The 24,831-nt window shown below is 43.7% G+C and overlaps 1 protein-coding gene across 3 annotated transcripts; it reads right to left on the reverse strand.

Annotated features, from left to right (window-relative positions):
* Positions 1-2,430: 2,430 nt before the first annotated feature.
* On the reverse strand, positions 2,431-8,568 carry ECHDC3 (enoyl-CoA hydratase domain containing 3). 3 transcript variants are annotated; one of them, XM_061989422.1, is made up of 5 exons: positions 8,424-8,568; positions 8,187-8,308; positions 5,924-6,021; positions 4,424-4,624; positions 2,431-2,911 (listed from the first exon to the last, which is right to left on the reverse strand). In XM_061989422.1, the coding sequence occupies exons 1-5, from the start codon at positions 8,540-8,542 to the stop codon at positions 2,582-2,584; spliced, it is 870 nt and encodes a 289-aa protein (XP_061845406.1). In that variant the 5' UTR covers positions 8,543-8,568; the 3' UTR covers positions 2,431-2,581. The 3 variants fall into 3 exon arrangements, with proteins under 3 accessions (XP_061845406.1, XP_061845397.1, XP_061845409.1); XM_061989413.1 differs by having other exon boundaries at positions 8,124-8,308; XM_061989425.1 differs by having other exon boundaries at positions 8,124-8,308; positions 8,450-8,539.
* Between the last annotated feature and the right edge of the window lie 16,263 nt (positions 8,569-24,831).

Below are 24,831 nucleotides of genomic sequence, written 5' to 3' on the forward strand. Positions count from 1 at the left end.
ATTCACCTGGTCTGTCTTAGATGCTTATGTAAGGATGAAATAGATGAGGCTTCATGATTTGGTTATGTGGAACTTCAGAAACAATGTCTTTGCTGAGAAGCCACCCTGTGTTGAACACCATGGATTGATACCAAGGCTCATCTCATTTAATATCATCAATACATCCTCAGCAAGTCTGCAGATGAGGTGAAACTGGGGGAATGGCTGTCACTGAATGGCCTGGCTTCAGTCCAGAACCATTATGTAAGGAGAAGTGCAAGTTTCTGCATCTGAGGAGGAGTAACCCCAAGTACCCAGTAGAGGCTAGGAGCTGACTGGCAGAGCAGCAGATTGCCCACCTGAATACGAGCCAAGAGTGCACTCTCATCACAACTATGACAAATTGCATCCTGAGCAATACTCACTGGATGAAAGTGGCCAGCAAGTGAAAGTATTTTGTTCTCTGCTCAGTGCTGGTGAACCCACATTTTGAATACAGCCCAATTTTGTCATAACCAGTAAAAGAGGGATGTGGAGAAACTGGAATTGCTCCACTGGAGTGCTGCCTAGCTGGTTAGCTAGAGAACATGACCCACAAGCAGAGTGAAGGAAGCTAGACCTGTTCAGCCTGGCACAGAGGAATCTAAGTGTGGTCCAACTGCAGCCTGGGAGAGAAGCAAGCCTACTTGAAGAGACACAGATAACAGAGGCAATGGCCAAAAAAATGCTGCTTTGAGGCTCAGACTGGACATTAAGAAAAAATATTTCAGGAGTGTTGGCCAGTGCTGTAGCAGATTACCCACAGGAGCAGCTGAATCTCTCTTGCTGCAGGTTGGCAAGAATGTAAATCAATCCATGGCTGAACTGCTCCAGTGTTAGTAAAAGCCCAGCTTTAAGCACAAGTGTGGACTTCCCAACTAACACATCTAAGATTCTGTTACAAACTGAAGATAGCCAGCCTGAAAATTACAGCTGGGTCAGAATACTGCCAGCTGAGAATCTCTGCTGAAGCCCACAGGTAGTGGTTTTTGCAGTGTGCCCTTTGTGAAACTAAACACCCCCAAGCCATTCTCAGCCTCACTGGAGTCAACAGCAAAATTCTCTAGAGCTGGGATAAATTCTTGAAGGATGGTGGAAAAGCAGGATTTGCTGAGAGAAACAAACTAGTAATAGATACAGCTCATAAGCAGATACATTCATAGGGAGCAACATACTGCTGTCACAAGCTTTTTTTGTTCAACATCTTCATCAACAACCTGGATGAGGGGACAGAGTGTACCCTCAGCAAGTTCACTGATGACACCAAACTGGGAGGACTGGCTGATTCCCCAAAGGCTGTGCTGCCATTCAGCAGGATCTTGACCGGCTTGAGAGTTGGGCAGAGAGGAACCTCATGAGGTTCAACAAGGACAAGTGCAGAGTCCTGCATCTGGGAAGGAACAACCCCATGCACCAGTACAGGCTGGGGACTGATCTGCTGGAGAGCAGCTCTGCAGAGAGAGACCTGGGAGTCCTGGTTCATAATAAACTGAACATGAGCCAGCAATGTGCCCTCATGGCCAAGAAGGCCAATGGCATCCTGGGATGCATCAAGAAGAGTGTGGCCAGCAGGTCAAGGGAGGTTCTTCTCCCTCTCTACTCTGCCTGGTGAGGCCTCATCTGGAGTCCTGTGCCTAGTTCTGGGCTCCTCATCTCAAGAGGGACAGGGAAGTGCTGGAGAGAGACCAGCACAGCGCCACCAAGATGATCAGGAGACTGGAACATCTTTCATACGAGGAAAGGCTGAAGGAACTGGAGCTGTTTAGTCTGGAGGAGACTGAGGGGAGATCTTATTAACATTTACAAATATCTAAAGGGTGGGTGTCAGGAGGTTGGGACATCCCTTTTTTCTATAGTATCTAGCAATAGGATAAGGGGTAATGGGATGAAGCTGGAACACTAAAGGTTCCACTTAAACATAAGAAAAAACTATTTTACTGTTGAGGTGAGGGAGTCCTGGCACAGGCTGCCCAGAGGGGTTGTGGAGTCTCCTTCCTTGGAGGTCTTCAAGACCCGCCTGGACATGTTCCTATGTGACCTGATCTAGGTGAACCTGCTTCTGCAGGGGGGTTGGACTAGATGATCTGTAAAGGTCCCTTCCAACCCCTACCATTCTCTGATTCTATGATGCTTTTGCCTGTAACACGGTAACAGTACTAATCCATTATGGTATGTACTACCACCATTTCTGGAATGTGTCCAAGCCCTTTAATTCACTATTAATACAAGAAATGGAAATTCTCATTCTGAACTATGGGGGTAGGTACTGAACGGGGTGATCTGAGCTCTCTCCCAGCCCCTTTGAGTCCCTAAGTAACCTGGGATGTCTTAAACTGACTTTTTGCAACACGGTTTCTTGTAAAACTGTAGATTAAATTCATGGCTGAAAAAAACCCATTTGGTTTGATTTTTCTTAGCATTTATTATACACTTAGAATAATTTTTTTTGTCTTTGGCATATGCAAGGACAGAAGAACTTTCAGTAAGAACTAAAAATATAGTTCCCAAAGGCAACTGTGTGAAGAATCATAACGCACAGGTAAGGTGAGCTTAGAAACAAGATTCATTTCTTCTGATCCTGCGAGTGTGACCAGACAGGCTTACGTTTCTGAATAAAGGCTTCAATACCTTCCTGCCCATCTTTCAAAGTCAAATTGTCTACCATGACCTGGGTAGTCATTTTGTAAGCAGTATCCAGGTCCTGTGTGATCTGTCTATAAAAGGTGGCTTTCCCCAGTGCCAGGATGGATTTGCTGCTTTCGCATATCTTCTGAGAGATTTTCCTGGTCTCTTCGTCCAGCTTGTCCTCTGGTACCACCTTGCTGACAAGCCCGTGCATTAATGCTTCTTGGGCAGAAAGAGGTTCACCCGTGAAAAGCATCTCTAGTGCCACCTGCATAAGAAAAAACATTTATTGTATTAAGTCAGTTCAGCTGCTGTATTGCTTTGGTTTGTTTGGGGAAATTCAGCCTCCTCCTTCAAGTACATGTTACTCTTTTGACAAGTGTAGGATTTAAATCTTTTGGCCTCTGAACTGCCAAGGAGGTGTTAAGAGGTTTCAGCAATGAGAAGGTCTGCAGGTGTCCTTTCTTCAAACCTGCCCACTGACTCTACCTGTCCTAGGCTGGCACTTCTGGGTTTCTTTTCAAGAGCCTGCAGCAGGAATTGAGAGATGTGGATGGCCCACAATGCCAGAGCTAAGCACGTTGTAACAAATACTTACCACCTCAATGTGTAGTTTTTGACAGTATCTGCCTTAGTTTTAAGCTTGGTTGGTGTGTTTTTAAAGATGTCCTTCTTATAAAGATGTCCTTTTAAAGATGTCCACATCTATTTCAATCTCCTGCTGCTTCTAGCATCTTGTACTTGTGGTTTCAAATAAAAAACAATTCCCTGAGATACTCAGTGACTATTCAATGTTACATATCAATAAGACTTATTTTTCCATGACTCCTGATAGAATTGACCAATGCACTGAATCATAAAAGCTGATTGTCCTCACTAGTATCTTTGCTCTGGTAGCTACAAACAATGGCAACATTTGATAAAGGTACAATCAGTAATCCTGAGAACTGTAGGCAGTGTTCTTGCTACCTTGAAAAGTAGCACAAAGTATATCCCACACATCTTAGAAAGGCCACCATAAACCCCAGAAACATTGATTGAGAAACAGTTATAATCTGCACACTTGGACCTAGACAGAGTATATTTGAACAGAATAGTCTTACAGATGGGAAATTTGAAGCTGAAGCTCTTGTCCAGCAATTGGAGTTGTGCAGTACAGTCACTGGATCTCAGCAGAGCCCTGCTGGGCTTAGAAGGTCTGTCCGCATCAATCCAACCACAGCACAACTTTGCATTTCTTTTCTCAGTTACGGAAGCTTTACAGGTCGTACTGTGGTTTATGCAGTGAGAGGTGTATAGTCACAATCAGTAGGAAATAAAGCAGGAAGAAAGTATAGGAGGGTTTTAGATGCTATTAAAAGCATCTTGGTCTACAGCCAGGCAGATCATGCTGGCAGTGAAATGTCACTGCCTGGCAAGAACTGATACCACAGTGGGACTGATACCCCGAACTGGTGGGGGTTTCCTCATCAGGGAAGAACATCATTGTCTAAAGCACAGAGCTGTCTGCTGGAAAGGAAAGGGACTGCTGAGCTGGTGTGCTGCTGGTAGGAGCTCGTGCTGGTTGGAATCACATCAGCAGGAAGCTGCTTTCCCTAACCAGAATTCATCTCTTTATTACAATTTTTCCCACTCCAAAGAGTTATGAAGATGTCTTTTGCAATGAAGTACCTTGAATGTTGTACTGCAAGAAAATAAAGTTTAGGCAATGGAATTAAGAGTCCTAACGTGGAAACCAACCTCTTGCAAAACTACAAAGAGAATTAGGAAGGAAGCCTACCTTCCTTGGAAGAGATCTGCCCAAGGCCACAGCTGGTGTGGAGCAAAACAGTCCAATGTTTACTCCAGGAGTAGCAAATTGAGATTTCTCACTTGCCACTGCTATGTCACAGCTTGCCACAAGCTGACAGCCTGCTGCTGTAGCCAAGCCATTCACTTTGGCAATCACTGGTACTGGAAGTTTCTGGATTAAAGTCATAACCTGCACATACAAAGGAAAATGGTCAGTTAGTCCCTGAAATTTAAGCAGTGGCTGTTCTGCAATTGCTTTCACACACCTGACCTGAACATTTTTCAGCTTTCTTAACTGGGGTTCAGTAAAAGGAGTAAAGCTTTCTGCAAAACCTGTCCTAATGCACATGGCCACTGCTGTTGCAGTATCTGCTCAGTTCTGTTTATGCACCATGAGTTGATCCATCATACACTGGACGTCTTTCTACGCTTACTTGACATTCCAGGGAGAGACTAACCTGCCAGGAAACATTTTTTCCTGCTTGCATTAGACACAAGTTGAGAAAATGCACTAATTTTCTCTCTCTCTGATAATTCTTGAAGGCTGGGCATCCAATTTCAGACAGCTGAAGTTAAGAAAGAATTTGTCTTAAGTTTTCCACTTCAGGTTCTCCTTCCAAAGCAACAAACTTACCAAACTTTAGTGCTTTAGTGCCTGATGACAGCAAGGGCTAGTTAAATGATTAGTCATTGTCTGGATTTAAAACCCACCCAAATCTCATATTAGCACAGTAGCTAATACTTTCATTTGCTACTTCAATTTCTCCAGTACATGAAGTCTAGCAAATTTTAAGTTGTTTAGGTAAAATTACCTACATTAAGTTTTGAATTTGATTGGTCTTTGTCTCTGTTCTTCTATCTCTGGTTAAAAACAGTTTTTCAGTGGCTCTTGAGAAGCAGACAACAAAAGATAATACATGCCTGTGTGCACAGGCCACTACAGAGCACTCTTGTGGTTATAAAAATTAATAATCAACTGCTTTTCTGAAAAAAAAAGCCTCACGGGTTCTGTATTTGAAAAGCCTCTGGAGAATTGATATTCTCAGCTCAGATACTGTGTTACATGGTAATGCTAACACTGTTAGGTGCATCAGGAAACAGGTGTAGCAGCTGGGATGATCTCCTCAAGACCATCAGTCACAGACAGATGTAGAAGGCAAGGTTCCTGAAAAGCAGTCCGGTGCTCTGGACCTCCTAGTCCACAATGCTGTAAGCATGTCAGTTAGGGTTGGATCCATTCTCCTCAGGGTTTGAAATTCAGGAGGACATGATCCGATTTGGAAGCACTCAAAAGCACCTTTCTCTCTGTACTACCAAGTGTAGAAGACAGGCACACTGGTGTTCTAGCCCTTTTATTTGCATGTAGAGAAATCCAGGGAAAACAGTCTGTGCTTGAGCTAGTAAATGAGTAATGCTGTCCCTTCTGAAACCCCTGTCATTGCTTACCCTTAATATCAGGCAAAAGAGGTGGCAATAAAGAACTGCTTACCTCAGCACATATTTCAAATACTAGGGAATGGTGCTTCACATCATCTTCACTTGACAGTTCCTTTAAATCATGGCCAGAACAAAATACAGGTCCTTCAGCTGCAAAGAATTTGAGGAAAAGTCCATCAGAATTTACCAAGAAAGCAGGGGCAGCGGCACACCAGGGCCCCAGCTAAAGGTGTGTCTGTGAGATGTCAACGGTCAGACAAAAAGCAGCTTGGGGAGGGAGTTTTACACAGTTCCAAAACACACCTTCTGGGTTTTTAACACCTTTACATTGCCACAATGCAACATTTGACCACAGTAACACCCATAAATATTTTTAAAGGCCTAGTTTTACTTCCACTCCAAGTTCACTCAGTTGAAGCACACCTCTGAGCCCAGGTGTAAAGATCCTGTTCCAAACAGTTCTGTGATACAACGTAAACGAGTCAGCTGGACCAAAGATGGAGTGCTCTCCTTTCACACTAATAAATAAAGTTAGTCCCTATTTATTCTACCCAGCATTAATGATTAACTTTCGTTAAACAGGCATCAAGACTTTGGTGTCATGGTGTTCAAGGCTACAGTGGAAAAAACAACCAAAGAAAAGAGGTTGTTCTGCTAGAGGAGACCAAAAGGGTTGTTCCTCTACTGTCTTCTGGGGGATCCCTAAAAGCATGCCCAGGGTTTGGGCAGCAACACAGCACGTTTCTGTGGACCTAAGTTTTGGATTTGCTTGCCTCTGGGTCGCAGCTAGGCTCAAAACAGCCTCTACAGGTACACTGCCTTTACAACAGTTTTCCTTTGTCCTGATGATACTTGCCACAAGAATAAACAAGTATCATGCTTTTGAATCCTTCAGAACTCAGATATTTGTATGGACGTGGCATTTCCAGCTACAATTATGCTGACAAAACCTTGTCTCTGTTCTTGTTTCTTAGGGATCACATTATTGTGACACAAAAATAAGCACACAATTAACATCAGTCAGCTCATGGGATCAGCAGCATATATCTGGAAATTAATCACAGCTGCATTTCTGCCTCACTGAAGAAGAATCCACTGGAAAGTCTGTGTTAAAGACTCAAAGAATCTTTTGTTTTCCCTATTATTTTTTTTTGCATTTCATTTTCAGCAAGGGAACTGAAAATCAACAGGAACATGCAATTTCTTTTTAAATGAAATGAAAAACCTCCAAATTAAATCATATTTGCAAACTCCCAGACTACTGTGATCCCACAGAAGGACCTGAAGTGCTTCACAAGATTTCTAACTGCTGTTTGAAACGTTGAATATGTATACTTAAACTTGCTCCTGTGAAGCTGGCTTACTTCCACACTCATGTGTGCACTCAGTGTCTCCCTCCCTGTACAGGAAACTGGAGCATCCTAAATTAATAAACTTATTTCTCAAAGATGTTTGAGAGGCAGGGGAAGATTATCTTAAAATAGCAGAGGAAAAAACAATATCTTAAGAGCAGCTCAAGTTTAATTATCTTTAAGAACTCTACAGGTTAATAATATGCCAGTGAAAGAAAACAGAGAGAATGTTTTACATCTGCAGTTAGGGGTGACTGCAGATTGGTATGGTGATCTCTCTTTCATCAGACAGTTTTAAAAACAGTTTTGACAAGCCAGTGCCAAAGATAACAAGGTTGATCCTGGCTTAGAGCAAGGGAACAGAGCACACAATTGGAAGAAACCTTGTGAGCCCTGTTTACTACAATCTACATTTGCTACCAAGGGCTGCAAGTGTCACACTGCCGCTCAGCCTGTTCCTGAACAAACCCCCTACCTTTAGTTTGATTAGAACCTGGCTTTTGTTTAAAGTAGTGTTTACATACAGTTTTTAATCCAATTATTTCTTCTACAGACTGTTTTTGCACAAGGACACACAAAAGGACATTGCTCATGAACTTTGTAAACACACCACACAACCTGACTGAAATAATGGTATTCTGAAATGTTTTTCTACTGTTGCTTCTTAGACATATCAACAAAAGTATACCAAACCCCAAGGGAATTGTTAATGCCGTGTTCAAGAATGAGGTATTAAGCACTTGAGAGCAGAAACTGGGGCAAGCACAGAAGAATGGCACGAGAGCAGGGTGCAGGGGGCGAGGGCACTCCTGGCCAGCTGTGTGGAAAGCAACACGCACGTCCTTCCCTGTCTCGTCTTCCCTAAGTCTGTGAAAGATTTCGGGTTAAACTCCGTTTTACCGCGTTTCTGCTCCTTCTCCCGCTCTCCCGCTCTCTTCCATGAGCCTTCAATGGCGGTAGTACCTGAAATGATGATAACTCGGAGGTCTTTGCTTTTGACGTCGTGCAGCAGGTCCGCCCTGAGGGACTGCAGCATTGCGAGGGACAGGGCGTTTCTCCTCCTCGGGTTGCTCAAGATAATGTTTCTGTAAAAGCCAATAAACACCGCGGAGGTTACTATAAAAACACGAGACCAAGAGCACTCTAAGCCTCGGGGCCGGGCCTGCGGCGGTGCCTCCCGCCGCCCTGCCGCCGCCGTACCGGACGCCCCCCGCCTGCCGCCGCACCGTCAGCCCCTCGGGCGAGGCGCCCGCCGCGGCGCTGCTGCTGAGGGCCGCGCTCCGCGGCCGCCCCAGCCGCCACAGCCTGGCAGCGGCCATGGCTGCGGGCCGCTCGCTACCGACCCCTAGGCCGGCGGCCTGCCGCTGCCGCCCGCCCCGCGCCGTAACGCTGCCGGGGGCCGGGCCGCCGCCGGACGCTGCCCCGCCCGAAGCTGGGCCTCGGCCTGAGCCCCGTGGCCCCGCTTGGTCCTTCGGCACCTGGCGATCTCCGCGAGAAGAGCCTATGTCTGGGGCAGTGAATGGATAAAGCGATACGGACCTTCCCTCACCGCATCGGTTCCGATCTTGAACCTGATATTTTCTCTGGTGGAAAAGGATTTCTGGTGGCAAATGAGCTGGGGGCGTTGATGGACAGCGGCTGAAGATGGGCCCGCGGTGTGCCCAGGTGGCCAAGGAGGCCAGTGGTGTCCTGGTCTATCAGAAACAGTGTGACCAGCAGGGCCAGGGCAAGGATTGGAGACTAGGAAGAACTTTTTCCCTGAGAGAGTGGTTAAACGCTGTCCCAGGCTTCCCAGGGAGGTGATGGAGTCCCCATGCCTGGAGATAGTGAAAAACCATGTAGCTGAGGTGCTGAGGGCCATGGGTTAGTGGTGGGCTTGGCAGTGTGAGGTGAGTGGTTGGACTTGATGTAAAGGTCTTTTCCAACCAAAACGATTCTGTGAGTTCCCCAACATGTTGGCTGTAGAAACGATGAGACCTCCTGGGACCTCCTGTTCTTGGTGGGAAAGTGGCTTTTATTAGTGGTGATTTTGAGGATGTTGGACAGGTACTAAAGATGCTGACTTTTGTTCTTCTAGCATTTCTTCAGATTCCTCTGAGCATTTGTGTCTAGGACCAATGGATAGAGATCAGGACTATGCTCTGAAAAATTCGGTGACACCAAGTTAGGATGGACCATCAACAAGGAAGACAGTAATGTTATGCAGAAACTGAGGCTCGGAATAACCAGCATGGGCTGAAACACAGTACTACAGGGTTTGGGGTTGTACTTGGGAACTAGCAAGGCCATTATTTATTCAGTGAGAGCTCATCATTTGGAAATGGTTGTGGAGAATAAAATTCCTTGATTCTACAGAGGCAGTCTGTAACCTGTATGGCACATCCAAGAAACAGACAAATGTAATGTTAAGAGGTGATTTTAAAATTCAAAGTATTTTAGGGACATACAGGTACATTCACAACTTGTCTTGATTATTGGTTCTGGTCATTCACATGCAAAAAGCCAAACTAAAAGAAGGTCAGAGAGATGCAGCATAGAATGGAGACTGTTACAAGAGATGAGTGTTTTTTCCTTGAGTCTAGCAAAACAAATAGGAAAGGACTTACCACTGTCTCCAGAGGACAGCCGTTGTGCAATCTGAGAAGGCAAAAAGCTATATAAGGTGGAGCAAATGGGTATACACTGAACATAACATATCTAAGCTAGAAATGAAAGAGCCATTAGAGGAGTAAGACTGTGGAACAGCTCTGCCATAGAAGCATGTTTTTATGATGATGTTACCACAGGGAGGTATATCCCTCTGTCTGTGTTTCAACTGAACCCCAAAGCTCTCCTTTGTTGGCTACTGGTAAAGTGCATAGTAGATCTTTCTAGTTAGAGAGATGCACCATTCTTTACAGACCCCTATTACTCAAAATAGTATATTCCAGAAAATACCACTTTCAGTGTAACCTCACACATTTCTTTCATTCTTCTGTTGCCTGTTTACTTGCAAGAGCGTGACCTGATCTATGTTGACCTGCTTCTGCAGGGGGGTTGGACAAGATGATCTCTAAAGGTCCCTTCCAACCCTACCATTCTATGATTCTATGACCTCTCTTTCCTTACACCTGTCTCAGGCAGTCCCCTGGGAAAGAAGCAGCTGTGTGGACACGGCAGCTGGCAAACTGTCTCATCAGCCATGAAATGCTGATGGGCCCAAAGACCAAGGAGAGTTGTTCTAGGAGATACAGGCTGCCCCAGTCACGATTCCCTGCTCTTCCTTATCCCACCACCTCATCATGTATCCTTTCCTAAATGTGAGGGGAAGGCACCAGTAATCAAAGTGTTATATGCACATGCAGGTCTTCATTGTTTGTGCTTCATTTTCTGGCAGAAGTACCCTCAAATAAAATAGACACGTCCCTCATGTTCCTTGTAAAAGTAAACCTTGTGCTCCTGTTTCTTCATCTCCCCATTCTCGTGAGTTCTTGCAAAGTGCTTGTAGGTTCCCAAGTGTGTCTCTAGTTTTTATCAGTGTCTCTTGAACCCCTGCAGCTTCTCCTGACTGTGGTGGCAATTGTGGCTTTTCAGTTCTAAGCACCAGCCTCATAAAAGAACCACTTGAATTTTGTCTAAAATAATATACAAATATTATAAATATAACAATAATAGCTTACACAGATAGTAGCAGCTTAGTGTGGGGATGTGCTTCCTCCTTAGTGATTTTATATTGCCTAAAGCAACGATCCATCAGGTCACTGGGTATTGTGGCTCTACTGTGACAGCAATAGTGGCTTTCTGTACACTGAAGGATGCTGGCAGGCCTGTCAGGGAGGTTTGCACTGGGCTGTCTCTCCTTGCCCATTTTCATTTGCTCATGGCTGGTTGTACTTTGTGGTCACTCCCTGAAAAGTCCTTCCAAAATTTGCTTTTAATATGTGGTAGCAATCTGTAGCAAAATAAATGCCCATTTAGAAGAAAATGAGACCACCTTAAGTAGATCCCAGCAGCTTTCACAGTCTCTGTGTGCAGTGGCAAAGTCCAGTACACAAAGAACACAACATGTGCGCTGGCTCTGCCCGGCTTCTCCATCTGCTGCAGCTCTGACCAGTGACCTCTTTCAAGCTGGCCTTGTGAATACAATCTTTTTTTTTTTTCTCCTTAATTCCAGTTCCTTCCCTGTCTCTGCCTTCTTGTCCTTCTGTCCATCTCCAAGGAAATACTATTTTTGTTCTTCTCCAAAACCCTTCTTTTTCGTACAGTGTTTCCAGCTCCCTGGAAAATCTGTTCTTTTTCACTTTGATTGACAAACCTCATGTTTCCTTTCACACCCACCCCCATTACAGACTTCTTTTTTGGCTGCAGCTTCCCCAATGCATTAAACAGACCTGCTGCTGCCTTCTCTGAGAAAGTGCTAAAAAAAACTTTCCCAATTTCAGGCATCTTTCTTTTTTATAGCATTTGCTAGCAGCGTTGTCATCACAACTGAGCTGACACTTCCAACTGGAGAGACAACTAGGAGCCAGGATTGCAAGTAACTAGATGGGGCTTTTCCAACCTTTAGCTGTATTGATCGTTCATATAAACTAAAAAGATGATAAGGGACATAACTTCATTGTTGGATCATTGCAGAAACGTTCAGGGTATTGCACTGTGATAGGAAAAGATGTTTTGAAATTCAAGTGTGCTTAGCTGCTGCAAAGCATTCTGGGGTCTCCATTCTAATGTTGCTAGACAGCATGCATGGACAACAAAGGAACTGTACAGGATTCCCTTCTTTATGAGGCACAATTATTTCTTTGGGTCATTATTTCCTTGGCTTTCAATGAGCCTAGATGTGACCTGCACCTTGTAGGAACATCTGCTTCACCCCAGAAGTGTGTACGCACAGCAGCTCATCCCAGGGCAAAGGCAGACCTTGTTGGGATGAGACTGAAGTGTAAAACACACACACACACCCCCCATGTAAATGATTCAATATATACATAAGGACACTTTTACCTGTTCATTGGGATATTGTGATGAAAAATGGGGAGTATCTGATGAAATGAGGCAGGCACACCCCTAGCTGAGTTCCATGCAAATTATTTCTTCACTGGCATTTCCAGAGGATCTTGTGACCTGATTTTCAACACTGCTGAAGGCATTCAAATACCCCTGGGAACTAGAGGAGTTCAGTGCCTTCAAATCTCAAGGACTGCTTCATTCTGGGCAGGGATGTAGTGGTTCCAGGATAACAGGGAGAGCAGGGCCATGTTCTTGAATCCAGGCCAAGGAAAAAACCTTCTTTTCCTGCTTTGTGAACTCTGCTAGCAGAGATAGATTTAATGCATTATGGTTTCTCTGACGTGGAACTCTCCAGGAGTGCCTAAAAATAAAGATGGACCCAACCCACAAGGTTCTAGAACTCTCTCCTGGAATCTCCTCCTCATCCTGCTCAGGTGGACAGGAGTAAACAACTGTGTGGTTTGGTTATTGTTCAGCCAGGGCTAAGCCACCACAGTTCTTTTGGCGCCAAATGTGGGGCACCAAAAAGACTGTGGGGGTTTAGCCAGGTGTCCACCAAGTCATAATATCCCTCCCCCTCCTAAACTGGACAGGAGAGAGAAATATAATGAGTAGTTTGCGAGTTGAGATAAGGATGGAGAGATCTCTCAGCAATTAGCGTCACGGCCAAAACGGACTCAGCTTGGGGAGAAAAAAGTTTGATTTATTAAAGGAACAATAAGGACAGGGAGATGACAAATAAAACCGAACGCCTTTTGCAACTTTTTTCAGTTACTGCTCAGAGGTTTTTGTCTGTCACTGTGTGGCAGCACTGCTCCATGTAACGGATGCTGGCTTGAGAGCAGGTAAACGATCAGAGCCCATCTGTCACTAGACCCATCCTTGTTCCTCTTCATTTGCTGTTTTTCTCCTTCTCTCACTCACTTTTCATCCTTCTTTGTCCTCACTACGTCAGAGGTTTTAACGTGTTTCCTATTTCCCTGGCTTTCACGTTAGAATTTTTTTGTGTATGTGCCTTCCAACCATGAGATTCCCAAGATCAGAATCATTAAATATCTGGGAGGCTAGAACAGGCTTGGCAAAAGGTGGTATTCATCCCTGCCTTCAGAGACTCTAACCTTAGGTTCCCACTTTAGATACTTAATCCTGCAAGGCTCCCTGCACAATCAGAAGAGATGTGGACTCCCCTGCAGGGCTGGTCAGTGTCTAAATTAGATGCCTGCTCCCTGTGCCTCTCCAGGCTGCCTGCTTCTCGCTGGTGATTGTGTAGGGAACCCAGAGCTACTGATCAGATGCCCCTCGCAGACGCTGTGAATGTTCCTCTCACCCACACAAAAGGTATAAATGCTGATCTCAGCTCGGGGACCTTGCTGGAGGAACAGAGTACCAGAATCCTCTCAGCCTGATGGTCCTCTGACTGTATCTCAGGATTCACTTCTGCTGTAGTTCCAGAGAAGAATATTGCTGTGAGGGAAGAGGTATGTTGTAGCTGCTGTTTGGGACCAAAAAGGAAAATTTGCTTAAAAGTTCTCTGAACTTGGGAACAACCACTGCCGTTGCATGGCTTTGCTCTGAGCCATGTCTGCAAATGACAATCCTCACCATAAAATTACCCCCTCTACCCACCTTGTCCCTGCCTCTGCTAGGAACTTATTTTACACAGCAAAATACGCTGCATTTTCTGGATTCTTCTGGATCACCCATTTCCTGCCTTTTGGCCAATTTTCACCTTATTTTCTTTCATTCCTTTCCTTTTCTTTTCACCCCGTAGCAATCACCAGAGGCATCGTCTTAGAACAGGGGGAAATATTTATTTTCAATTAAACATCTCTTTTATCTAATAAAAATACCAGAATCCACAAATGAACACGAATTTTACAGGGAAACAGGAGAATGACAGAATCCTAGTAGTTAATGGTTCCTCAGTACCAGTAAAGTCAGAAAGTCAATGGGGTTAACAGATAAAAATCCACCTTGGGTAGAAAGATTTATTTACACAGTCACAGGAAAAATGATTTCAGTTAGGAGCTGTAACCAGGCATGTCAAGACTGGGGCAAGAGGAGCAAAGGCTTTCAAGTGTCCTCAGGTGAAACATTTCTTGCAAGGGCCTTGACCCTGAACCCTGCTCCTTACTGAGTCGTCAGTGACTTGTGTGTCTTAATGCCATATGTTTTACCTTATCTTATGTGTCATCTCCCCTGTGTTGTGTCAACTGCATCAGCCATGAGGCAGGACAAGGACCAGGGAAGCTGCCAACTGCCTGTGTGTATTTTCTTCCCTCATAGGCCAGGCAGGAGTTTGGGCTCAGACTATAAGCCAGCTGGCCCCAAGACTCTCATTGCACCTCCTTATCTTATCAAGGCCACACGGTAAATTTGCAGGCTGTTGGCACTAAGGAAGGGGCGATGGCTTGACTCAACACAGCTATCCCACACCACAGAGCAACATCCTGTAACTCTCTGTGTCAAAGTGCTTGTGGTTCCTGGCAGAGGAAATATTCATACATAAAGAGCAAAGAAAAGGATTCTGTATTTAGGGAATACTAACTCACATATTAGAAGAGGCATTTTAATAATAAAGGGTTATTTTAGTTGTGAAGGAAAAAAACCCAAAGGTTCAGGGAATTACGTCTGCCAGTCACCCAGATCTGTCAAGCAGGTTGGAACAGATGTTAAGAGTTGCAGGAAAATTATTGCTGAGGAGGTCAAAAAGACAGAAATAAATGCTTACTGTGAGGAAAAGGCTGCAGCACAAGCTCAGTGATCATCTCTCCCATGTGACTGACCCACCAATTAATCAGCCTGTGTGTGCCAATCAATAGGTATCGCTCGGAGCCAGCCCTGGCCTTGCCTCTCTCCCAGCGAGGAGGTAGGGGCTGGGAGAGGCAGCTGAGACAGAGTGTGTTTGTGTAGAGATGCTGTGAGAGAGGGGACTATATCCAAGGGCAGCTTTGGGTTTCTTTGGCAGCACATGACTGAGTTAAGATTTGTAGAGAACAGTCTTTCCTCGTTCTGTAGCAGCAGAAGTAACTCTTGTCGCTACGTCCCTGACACTTGGCACTGCCTATCCTCCCCCTCCCTCACCACAGCTCCAGTCCTTCCAATCATCCTGTCCCTTAATTGAACAAGTGGTGCTGAGGTGTGAGGAGTGCAGGGTTTTGGCAGGTCAGACACGATGGATGATTGCCTGATGAACTCTGAAGCTTTGCTCTTATTAGAGGGCCATAATTTTGGGCTCTAGTCTCTGACCTTCCATGTTCTTAAGAGAGTTGGATACTTAAGGTGACTGAGAACTCCAGCCTGCTGTCAAATGTATCAGGAGACAAAGAATATGTTCATATTTCCAAAGTAGGGCAGGCTAAAATAACCTCCATGCTAATATTAGTCTCCTACATTCAAAATGATGCTGTTTTCCCAAGAACAGCCTCCTGCACAAGAGCAACACTCTGCTAAACCAGATATCTCATCACTATGCAACTGCTTTACTGAGAGCTGAGTGCATTAGTACTGGGGATTCTTAATGTGCCAATGGACTTACCAATTATCAACAAACATTTTAATGAACTGATCACATTAGTAATTTTTTAGAGTTCCATTTATTTTGAACAGCCAAATGATTAGCTTATCTTTGGGTTTTTTATTCATTTTTTCATTCCATTTGTATGAGAAACTTGGGCTTGTGCTTCAGAAGACAGCAGGGGAGACGTGTGCACACCGATTTCCCCTTCTCAGCAGAAGCAAGGAAATCAAATGCTTCCCCAATTTACATGCTAATTGATGTTAATTTACTTCAGTCTGGGTACATTATTTGTCCAATTAGATCTGTACTGTATGCAAAATACGAGGGTTTGGCTAGGTATCTTTAAAATAATGTAGTTTAATGTATGACTTTAAAACTCAGCTACCTGCAGTTCTCCTTCATCAATATTTATGTGCTTAGTTCTGGGAGAGGCCAAAAAAGACCATTTCTAGGTAGTAATTTCTTTAAATTCCACTTTTTAAAAACTTCTTGTTTCAGGAGTACCTTTTGTGTTTGGCATGTGCAGCTCTGGGAACCTGGGCACCCCAGCTGATGCTACTGTTGTCAGCAGGAACCTTCAGGGAGATGAGAAACATATATTTGGACATCTAAAGTAAACAAAATATGATCATGTGAATTCACTGTGGCTGGGAAGTTTTTCAAGTTCTTCGTGTTTTTCATGAAGACATAAATTTGGTTGTTGACAGTGGCATGAAGTTTCATGTGAATTGCTGAGGACAGAAGAGTGTCTGGCGCTGCAAGCCAGCTGAATCTCAATCCTGTTTGAAGTCATAGAATCACAGAATGGTAGGGGTTGGAAGGGACCTTTAGAGATCATCTAGTCCTAGCCCCATGCAGAGCAGGGTCACCTAGATCAGGTTGTATAGGAACATGTCCAGGTGGGTCTGAAGACCTCCAAGGAAGGAGACTGCACAACCTCCCTGGGCAAAGGATTCTTAGAGATTTCACTGGCACCAGGTTTCCATCTGCCCATTTTACGGGCCTGGCACAGCAATGCTCAAGCTCTGATGCTAATGGCAACTCGTGACAGTTCATGAAGACTTACTTACCTTCAGCTTTTGGATATGCAGTGCTAATAATGTCTGTACAGTCTGAGAGCTATGAGAGTACAAATGGAATTCAGGCAGCATTTTGGCTCCATGGTGCTCCCAAAATTGCAGAGCAGCACAAGTACGTAATTGCACAGCTTTTTGAGAGTAGAGGACCAATTACTTTTCTTCACATTAACATTAATCAGTTGTCTAGGTCTAGATCAATCTATAGAAGAGAAACTACAGGGTTAGGAAGGTAAATCATGTCTATTACAGGAGTGCCTAAAGCTTGAGAAAATATGAGGTTCCTTCTTCCCCCCAAGACACTGTTGGTCCCTCTCCAGAAAAGCTCAGGGCGGGAGAAAAGCTGATGAGTGACTATGCAGAAGTGAAGGTTGCAGTTTGATAGCAAGCACGTAGGTTATGTAGCATTTTGGTGATGTAAACGTAGTTATGAGAATACAAATAGAAAGCAAGAGAAAGGAGAAGAGTTAGTGAAAAGAAGATTGTTGGACTAACAGCAAGAGGAGTGGAAAGAAACTGATGTAAAGAGATTTTGAGCGCAGGGGCTGGAACAACCAACCAGTGAACGTGGGTGAAAGTCGAGCCAGAACTGCAGAATGGCTCTGAGGGTGGTTGTCACTCCTGCCTCTGCAGCTGCTCTCATGGCTTGTTTTTTCCCCATCTGAGACCTGCTTCCTGCAGAAATGGGGACTGCTGTCATTTTAGATGTGAGCCAGAATATCTATAGTGTAATATTTTTTCCTCTCTCTGAACTTCCTTTTTAAGCAGACTTCAGGAGTGAAACGTAGCACACAAATGGAGGGACGTTTGCAGTAATGTGTTGAAAATACTGGCCCAGATCTTCATGTTTAGGAACTGAAGCTAGGTATCCACAAGCTGAATTAGACCAACTCTGCTGCTGGTTTTAAACTAAAGGTGGCTGCTCACAGCCTCATTGATCATATGACATAAAACCAGAGATGCTTTGGTGCCCCATTGTTTCTTCACTACGTTAACTCTAGGCCACCTCAGGATTTGTCCTCTGCTGAAGGACTTCTCCTGTAATACATTGAGCTGTCTGTTTGTTTCTTCCATCTGCTCCTCTCTACTAGATCAGGGATTAGAATTTGTCTTCAGGAATCCTCATTTTCTTTTCATAGCTTCACACTTATTCCCCATGGGAATGGGTTCAGGTTTAAGGAAGGTTGCAGGCTGTGAACTAGCTCCTGCTCAGCTGTACGCCTACAGCTTCCACTCGTGTAAAAAAACAAAAGACCAATAGGCATGTAAGAGGAGAATTTGGTCCTGGTCCTGTTCTTAGACCTGCATGACTTGATATTGCTCAGAAATAGTTTTCTGGCTTGTGGAGGCCTGTTATTATCATGAGGAGACTCTGTTAATCTTTGTAGGAAGGGGTAGGCTTTTGATGAAGAGTAATTCTCCTCTCCATATCCTCAAGCCTGCTGTTCCCCTTCCAGTTACATCCAAACATGACAGCTGGGACAACAAAGCCAGTCTCCTTTCTTTGTATGGACAGGTAATTGGTAGCTGCATTCTGTCCAAGATCCTGAATAAACCACAAATCATTGGGTTTTTGGACTTGTTTCTTTGATCCAAACAATTCCTGTCCCCCAAAAGGAAATAATGTCCTATCCTGCAAAGAAAATGCTAAAGAACAGGATACTCTTTTAACACATTTTTTTAATAAGGGCTACTCCCTTAAAACTTTAGGTGCAGCTGATCCGGCTGGGGGCAGGAGAATGCAGTGGATGAGCCCAGCTCAGTGTCCCTTCCAGTTATGTTTTCTATGTTAATATGATTGGGAAGAGGATAATTATCAGCAATATCCAGTGTGAACACAGGAGCAGATTTGGAGTGCTGCCTGATTACAAGGTATTTGTCTAACACTCATTGTCATTGTATGAGAATGCTTTAATTAGCATTGAAAACATTTAGTTACATAGACCATTACATAGACCAAAATAGATGGTGTGCCTGATGTTTTTTACAGTGCATTAAATGGTAAGTACTTAGAGCTACACTGGCACACAATGTCATCACCTGAAAATGCTAAAACCTATACATCCTCAATTTTAATTTGCACCAGAAATACCAAGAATCATTAAGATTGCTAATGTATCAACACTGATTTTGATGTTGAAATGACTGAAGATATCAACCAGGCAGCAGATTTCAGAGCAAGGGAAACATTTTCTTGTCAGGAGGGATGAACAATCAGAAAGTGTGTTTTATCTACAAAAAAATAGATAATCAGCTTATCATTGTGAAGAGGACAAATGATCCTGATCTGTTTCTACAAAGGCAGATCCTGTTTTGGCATCTGAACAGCTGAGTAGGAGGTATGTATATATTTAAAGACAAGATACTAGACATACAGAGCAGATTCCTGTTTGGTTCTTATACTGGTTTAAATTCAGCTCTAAATTCAGATGACAATTTCCAGACCGTTTACTCCTCTCCATTTAGTTAATCAAAGTTATTCAAATCTGGCTTTTAAACCTGTGTTTCTACAGAGTTGACTGGTAGCAGATTAATTTACCTAATGTAAAGGTTAGACTCAGCACAGAGATTAAGACATCTAAATTTAGGTGTCTGCACGTAGGTGTTTACATGTGAGCTACTGTCGTGGCTCCCATGAGAGAAGCACCTGTGGCTGGTTAGCTTGATAGTGCTCAAGATTCACTGGCTGCTGATCAGATCACCTGTAAAGGAAGCTTAGACAGCTAACTCATGTCTTGAAGACAGACGTTGTTGGGTGTCTCAAGCAAACTGAACCTGATCTCAGGCATTTATCAAATAGACATCTAAAGCTGAGCAAGTGCTTATTGAGTAACTTCCCAGTGTAATCAATGAAGAGCTGGTCAGTGGAGCTTAAGGTGTGATTAATCTGGTCAGCTCCAAGTGTCTGTTTTATAGTGAGCTGAATCATGCCCTAAACTCCTTTGACTGTCCCTCCAGCAATCAGAATGGGAGCCCAGACACCTAGTTTACACATTGGCATGTACACTGTAGACACCTACAGTTAAGCGAGATCAGTCCTAGGCTATGAGATGAGAAGATCCTCTTGTCTGACTTCCTGCACGAAACAGGCTGTAGAAGTTGAGTTCAGAAGTCTCTGGATAAAAGTCACACAAAAAAGCTGTCAGATACACCTGTGACTCCCCTCACCTTGCCTAGAGACTCTGCATGTACCAGGCTTCTCCCAGCTCTTCCCCAAAGTCTCGGCAAGGAGAAAAAAAGGTTCCTCTGTGCACAAGGGCAGGGGGGTCACCAATGATTCCCTCTTCCCCTGGGAAAGACTTGGGGGTGACTGATGCAGGACACAACATGATGATGTTTTTCTATCTCACTGCAAATGTTCCAGAATAAAACTTTCAAGAAAAGGCTGATGCAGCGTGTGACAGATTTTCGTGATTGTATGGAAGGTCTGGGATGTATTTTAAGTGACAAACTGTCATTTAACTGATACAGTTGGCCCTGCCAGAGGATTTCTAAGCTCCTAGTACCAACTAATTTTAGTAGAGAGACAGTCCAATGAACTCACTCCATTTTCTACATTTTCCCAAATGCAGATTTGACCCTTTACCTTACCTGAAGTAGGAGCAGCACCTTGTATTTTCCACCTATTTTCCACCATCTCTCCTGCCTCTACTTAAAATTCAACTCTGGGTCAAATCCTTGGCTGGAAAGAGTGTACACAGACCAGGATCTGCTGTGTATAAAAAAGTTACAAAAACAGGATGTGTTTTATTTGACTGGAGTGAACTCAATGGTCAGGGGTCATTTTCATTTAAGAGCCACTTCTTTTTCCTCATGGTTTTCAAACGTATTTTGCTTCTTAAATGACAACAAAAATAAAATGCATGTTTCTCAGCATATTTTTCTTAAGGACCTCAAGGCACTTTATTGGCAGTCATTTGCCAAATCTTCCTGTCTCCCTATGTAGTGAGCATATCACTGCTTGCCTTATCTGCTTTCTCAGCTTTCAGGCTTATTTCCCTGCAGTGGGAGGGGAGACCCTGGGTGCTTTCCAGAGATAAACACCATATACTTTTATGTACAGCTTTTTTTTTTTTCCCTTTTCCCCTGTTACTTGTGTTTTTCTTCATTTCTCTTCCCAATCTGAGAACCTGGTAACAGGTTCTTCCTTTCTCTCCCTGGCATGCTATTACTTTTCCCCTCTTTGTAACTACTCCCCAGCGAGTCTCCGGTTTGCCCCGTTCCATTCATTCCCTCTGGAAGGGGTTTCAAGTTTTGAAAGTTCACTTCAGGAAGATTTCATAATAAGAACTTAAGAAAAAGAATATAATCTTGCTTTAAAACACTTCCTTCCTCTGTTTTGCTGATGGATTGTAACAATTCACAATGCCATCTGGTCAGCAACTGGTACAGAACTTATTTCATTGTTTGAAACGTATTTGTTTCTTTTGGTTGTAGAGCACATACCATGAGGACTCCCCAGCTGCTGTTCTGTGATCACACACACCCAGACTACAGCAGGCGATCAAGATGTGCCTGAATGTTTGGAACTGCGTTAGAAATAGCCTTGGCAAATGATCTGTAGTCTTACAGTGAATGAGAATGGGAGCCCTGTGGTGAAGGGCAGAATGAAGGTCTCAATTTTGCAGCTTGGTCCATTTTCTAAAATCAGAGAAAGCTCTGAAGAGAAATCCAAGCTTCTCCTTCTTAAGGGGAGTTTGTAGAAACTTTGTAGGCTCATACATTGAATTCAAAATGAGAAAGAGATCTCTTTTCTGAACCTAGTTTGGACATAACTCAGGGTAATTGAAATACAGCTGGACAAGCAGTTTTCATGAGCTTCAGACAATCCCAGTTTTGAGGAATCCCACAGAATAGTTCAAGAAGTTGGGTGCTGCTCTAGACCCAAGTCTAGGAAGGACAGCCTCCATTCCAAAACCCAGGTGACACACCATCCATAATCCAGTCCTGAATCTGATCATGCATGGATCAGGAGCATGGGTGATGCTGTGGAGAGGAAGTACTGCACCTCAGCCTCTCATCAGATCATTTGAAGCACTTAAAGCATGAGCTGAGCAAGACTACTGGGCTTTCTAGGTCCTCTCTCCAAGCAGATTTGGAGCACGTGTGAATGTCAGGTATTTAATACATAATTTAAGGCCCGATTCAGTGGTACAAATTCAGTGAAATTACCTCTCCTTATCCTACAGCCAAAGTTCATCTAATTCACCTGTGTGCTTCTTAGAGACTGTGAAAATGAATAATTACTCAACAGAGTCTCTAGTGATTATGGATGTCCTTACAGCCCTTCCAGCAAAGTGCATGTTAGGATGTGAATGTACAGACAGTTAGCAACAGAGATTCACTGTCTGGCCTGTGAAGAGATGTTAATCTTCAGTGTCAGGGCTGCTCCAGCCACAACCTTGCTGGCCAGGGTCATGCTTGGTGCTGATTTTTTCATACAGGTCTTTCGATGACCAGCTTTTTCATATAAGCTGTGGCCAGATAATAAGAGGCAAAGGCTAACTTCACATGGGGGTAATACCAGTTATTTTTAGTTCACCACACCATTCTGGTCCTCAGATTCAGATTCTTTAATTCTGCACACCCAACACATGGTATTTTCTGGTGTGCTGCCTCATTCACACACGCTCACATCACTTCCCTGTGACCTACAGCATATTGTAAAGCTGTGTCGTATTCTTTTAATTTTTATACTGAGGGATTTCAAATGCAACCTAACATAATTAGATTACATGTAATCTCTTCCCATTTTGATCCTATTCTCAAGAGTGTTTGCAAAGAAGCTTACTCGAGTCTTAGACGCACAACTTGAAACCACGCTGGTGAAGAGAGGAGCATGCTCTTAGGAAAACACAGTGATGTGCAGGACAGAGCCTCGTGACTTTATCAGGTGAAATGAGTATCTCCACAGGCAGCATCCCCTGTAAAATCCTCAACATACCATCTTTTAAACTCCTGCACAAAAGCTGTAACAAGTTGATTCAGAGTCTTTCCTTATCCATTTCTCTCCTGAATAAACACAATGCCTTATTAATATCTGCTCGTAACAGGGTTCCCCAAAAAGTTGTTACAGTTTCTATTAAGGTGTCAGCCTTTGAGATAAACTGCAGTTTGGAAGCATTTTGAAACAGCTATCACCTTCCTGGTAGTGTATTAAAAGAGATTATGTGTTGCCAGAGACAGCAAGCCCAGGCAGGTCAGGGCAAAACAACATTTTAAGCCGATTGGCTCATATATCTGAAGGTATGTGTGTCCTTGCACAAATTCACTTTCCCCTCGACCCTCTATTTAAGAAAATCAACCTTTCATGATGTTGATCGATCTGAAGTGTGGTTAGATTGAATCCTGCTTATTTTTTTGAGGTTAAGGAAAGAGAAAAAACTCCAGATGTGACAGTAGAATCAGAGAATGGTAGGGGTTGGAAGGGACCTTTAGACAGTAAATTACTGGATTATAAGGAAACTTTGAGGAAAAAAAGCCTGTTATTTGGCAGTTGCTCCTCCACCTTTCAGAAAGCTCTTTTTAGCATAAAAAGATTGTGATGGGATAAAGCATGTTTACACTCCAGAGATATCTGCCAAATGTTTGGGAAGCTTCACACTGCTTTACAGCCTCAAGCTGGCTTTGCTTGCCCAAAGTTAAGGAGTGCTTTTATTAATGATGGTGGCTGTATTAAGTGTCCCCTGAGTTCCTTACAGGATGGAATAGGGTAACTGGTTCTTAGTAAAACCTGGTATAAGCACCAGCCTCGGCAGTATCTGTGAGCACCATCTTCTTCATCAGCCAGGAATGTAATTTACCCCACAGACTCTGTATTTGGGCAGTCTTACTGACAGTTGTGTGATGACCCTACGTGGGAAATGAACTGTTACATACTAGTGTGAAACAGCTTGAGAGAGCTTGGCCACCCTCTAGTTGGCTTGTTTCACTCTAGGGTTGCCATATGGGCTTGGTTAGGGAAAAGATAAACTGATAGGACTTCCATGTCCTTGGCAAACTATTTCTACTGTTAAGGCTTCCTAGGAAGCCTTCACGCTGCTTTACCCTGAACAGGAGGCTGACCAAACACAGATGGCTCAAGGCAGAGGAGGAGGAACGTGCTTTAAAAGCCCAACTTGCATCCCCCATTTCATAGTGTGCTGTATAAACTCGACACAAAGTGGAGCCAGGAAAAGACTGGAAATACCACGCTGTTGGAAACAACCTTTTGCAGGGCACGCTGTTACAGCACAGAGCATCTACACATTGTATTACAGGCTCTCACTTTCATTTGCTTGGAACTTCATGAAAATGGATCTCTTTGAGGTTTTAAAATTTGATGGTATCTAAGAAATGATTCTATTTCTGTTAACTTTGAGTTCACTCTGACACTCTGGTGGTTACAGGTGAGTGATAACAACTTTAATAGTGGCTGTGCTCTGAAAACTGACCTATAAACCACTGTCACAAGGTTCCAGGCTCCTTGTCTTACTGTAACTCTACATCAGATCATCAGACTTTACAAAAACGTACCTCACAACTACTGTCCTGGAAACCACACAAAAGATGAAGCCAATGTTTTGTTTTGCTCTGCATCACTGCCAATAAGACTTAACCTTCTGTCTTCTTACCTCATCCTTTTCTTTCTCTGTTCCATGTTTTACTTTTCTGTGGTTTGAAAGCCATATGATTTGATTATAGCTTTTCCCTCTTTCACCAAATCCCTTCTCCTTCTGCTGTGGGAGCAAGATGAATTCTGTTTCACAAGAACTTAAAATCCAGATTCAGGAAAGCAACCCAATTTCATGTTTTAAACCCATCCCATGCTTCAGTTTTGATACAGCCACATGTGTCTTCCTCAGTCAAGCTTTCTCACTTTTGCATTTTCCATGCATAGCCATCTTGCATTATCTTTCTAGTCAATGTAGAAAGGGATCTCCAGAAGGTTATAGGACGTGGTATATACAGGTTAAGTGGCACATTTCTGGTATTGTGATGTTTTTCAATTCACTGAAAAACTGCTTGGTATTAAGGAGACATT

This window comes from Colius striatus, chromosome 1 (assembly GCF_028858725.1).
Source record: "Colius striatus isolate bColStr4 chromosome 1, bColStr4.1.hap1, whole genome shotgun sequence".
NCBI classification, from domain to species: Eukaryota; Metazoa; Chordata; class Aves; order Coliiformes; family Coliidae; genus Colius; species Colius striatus.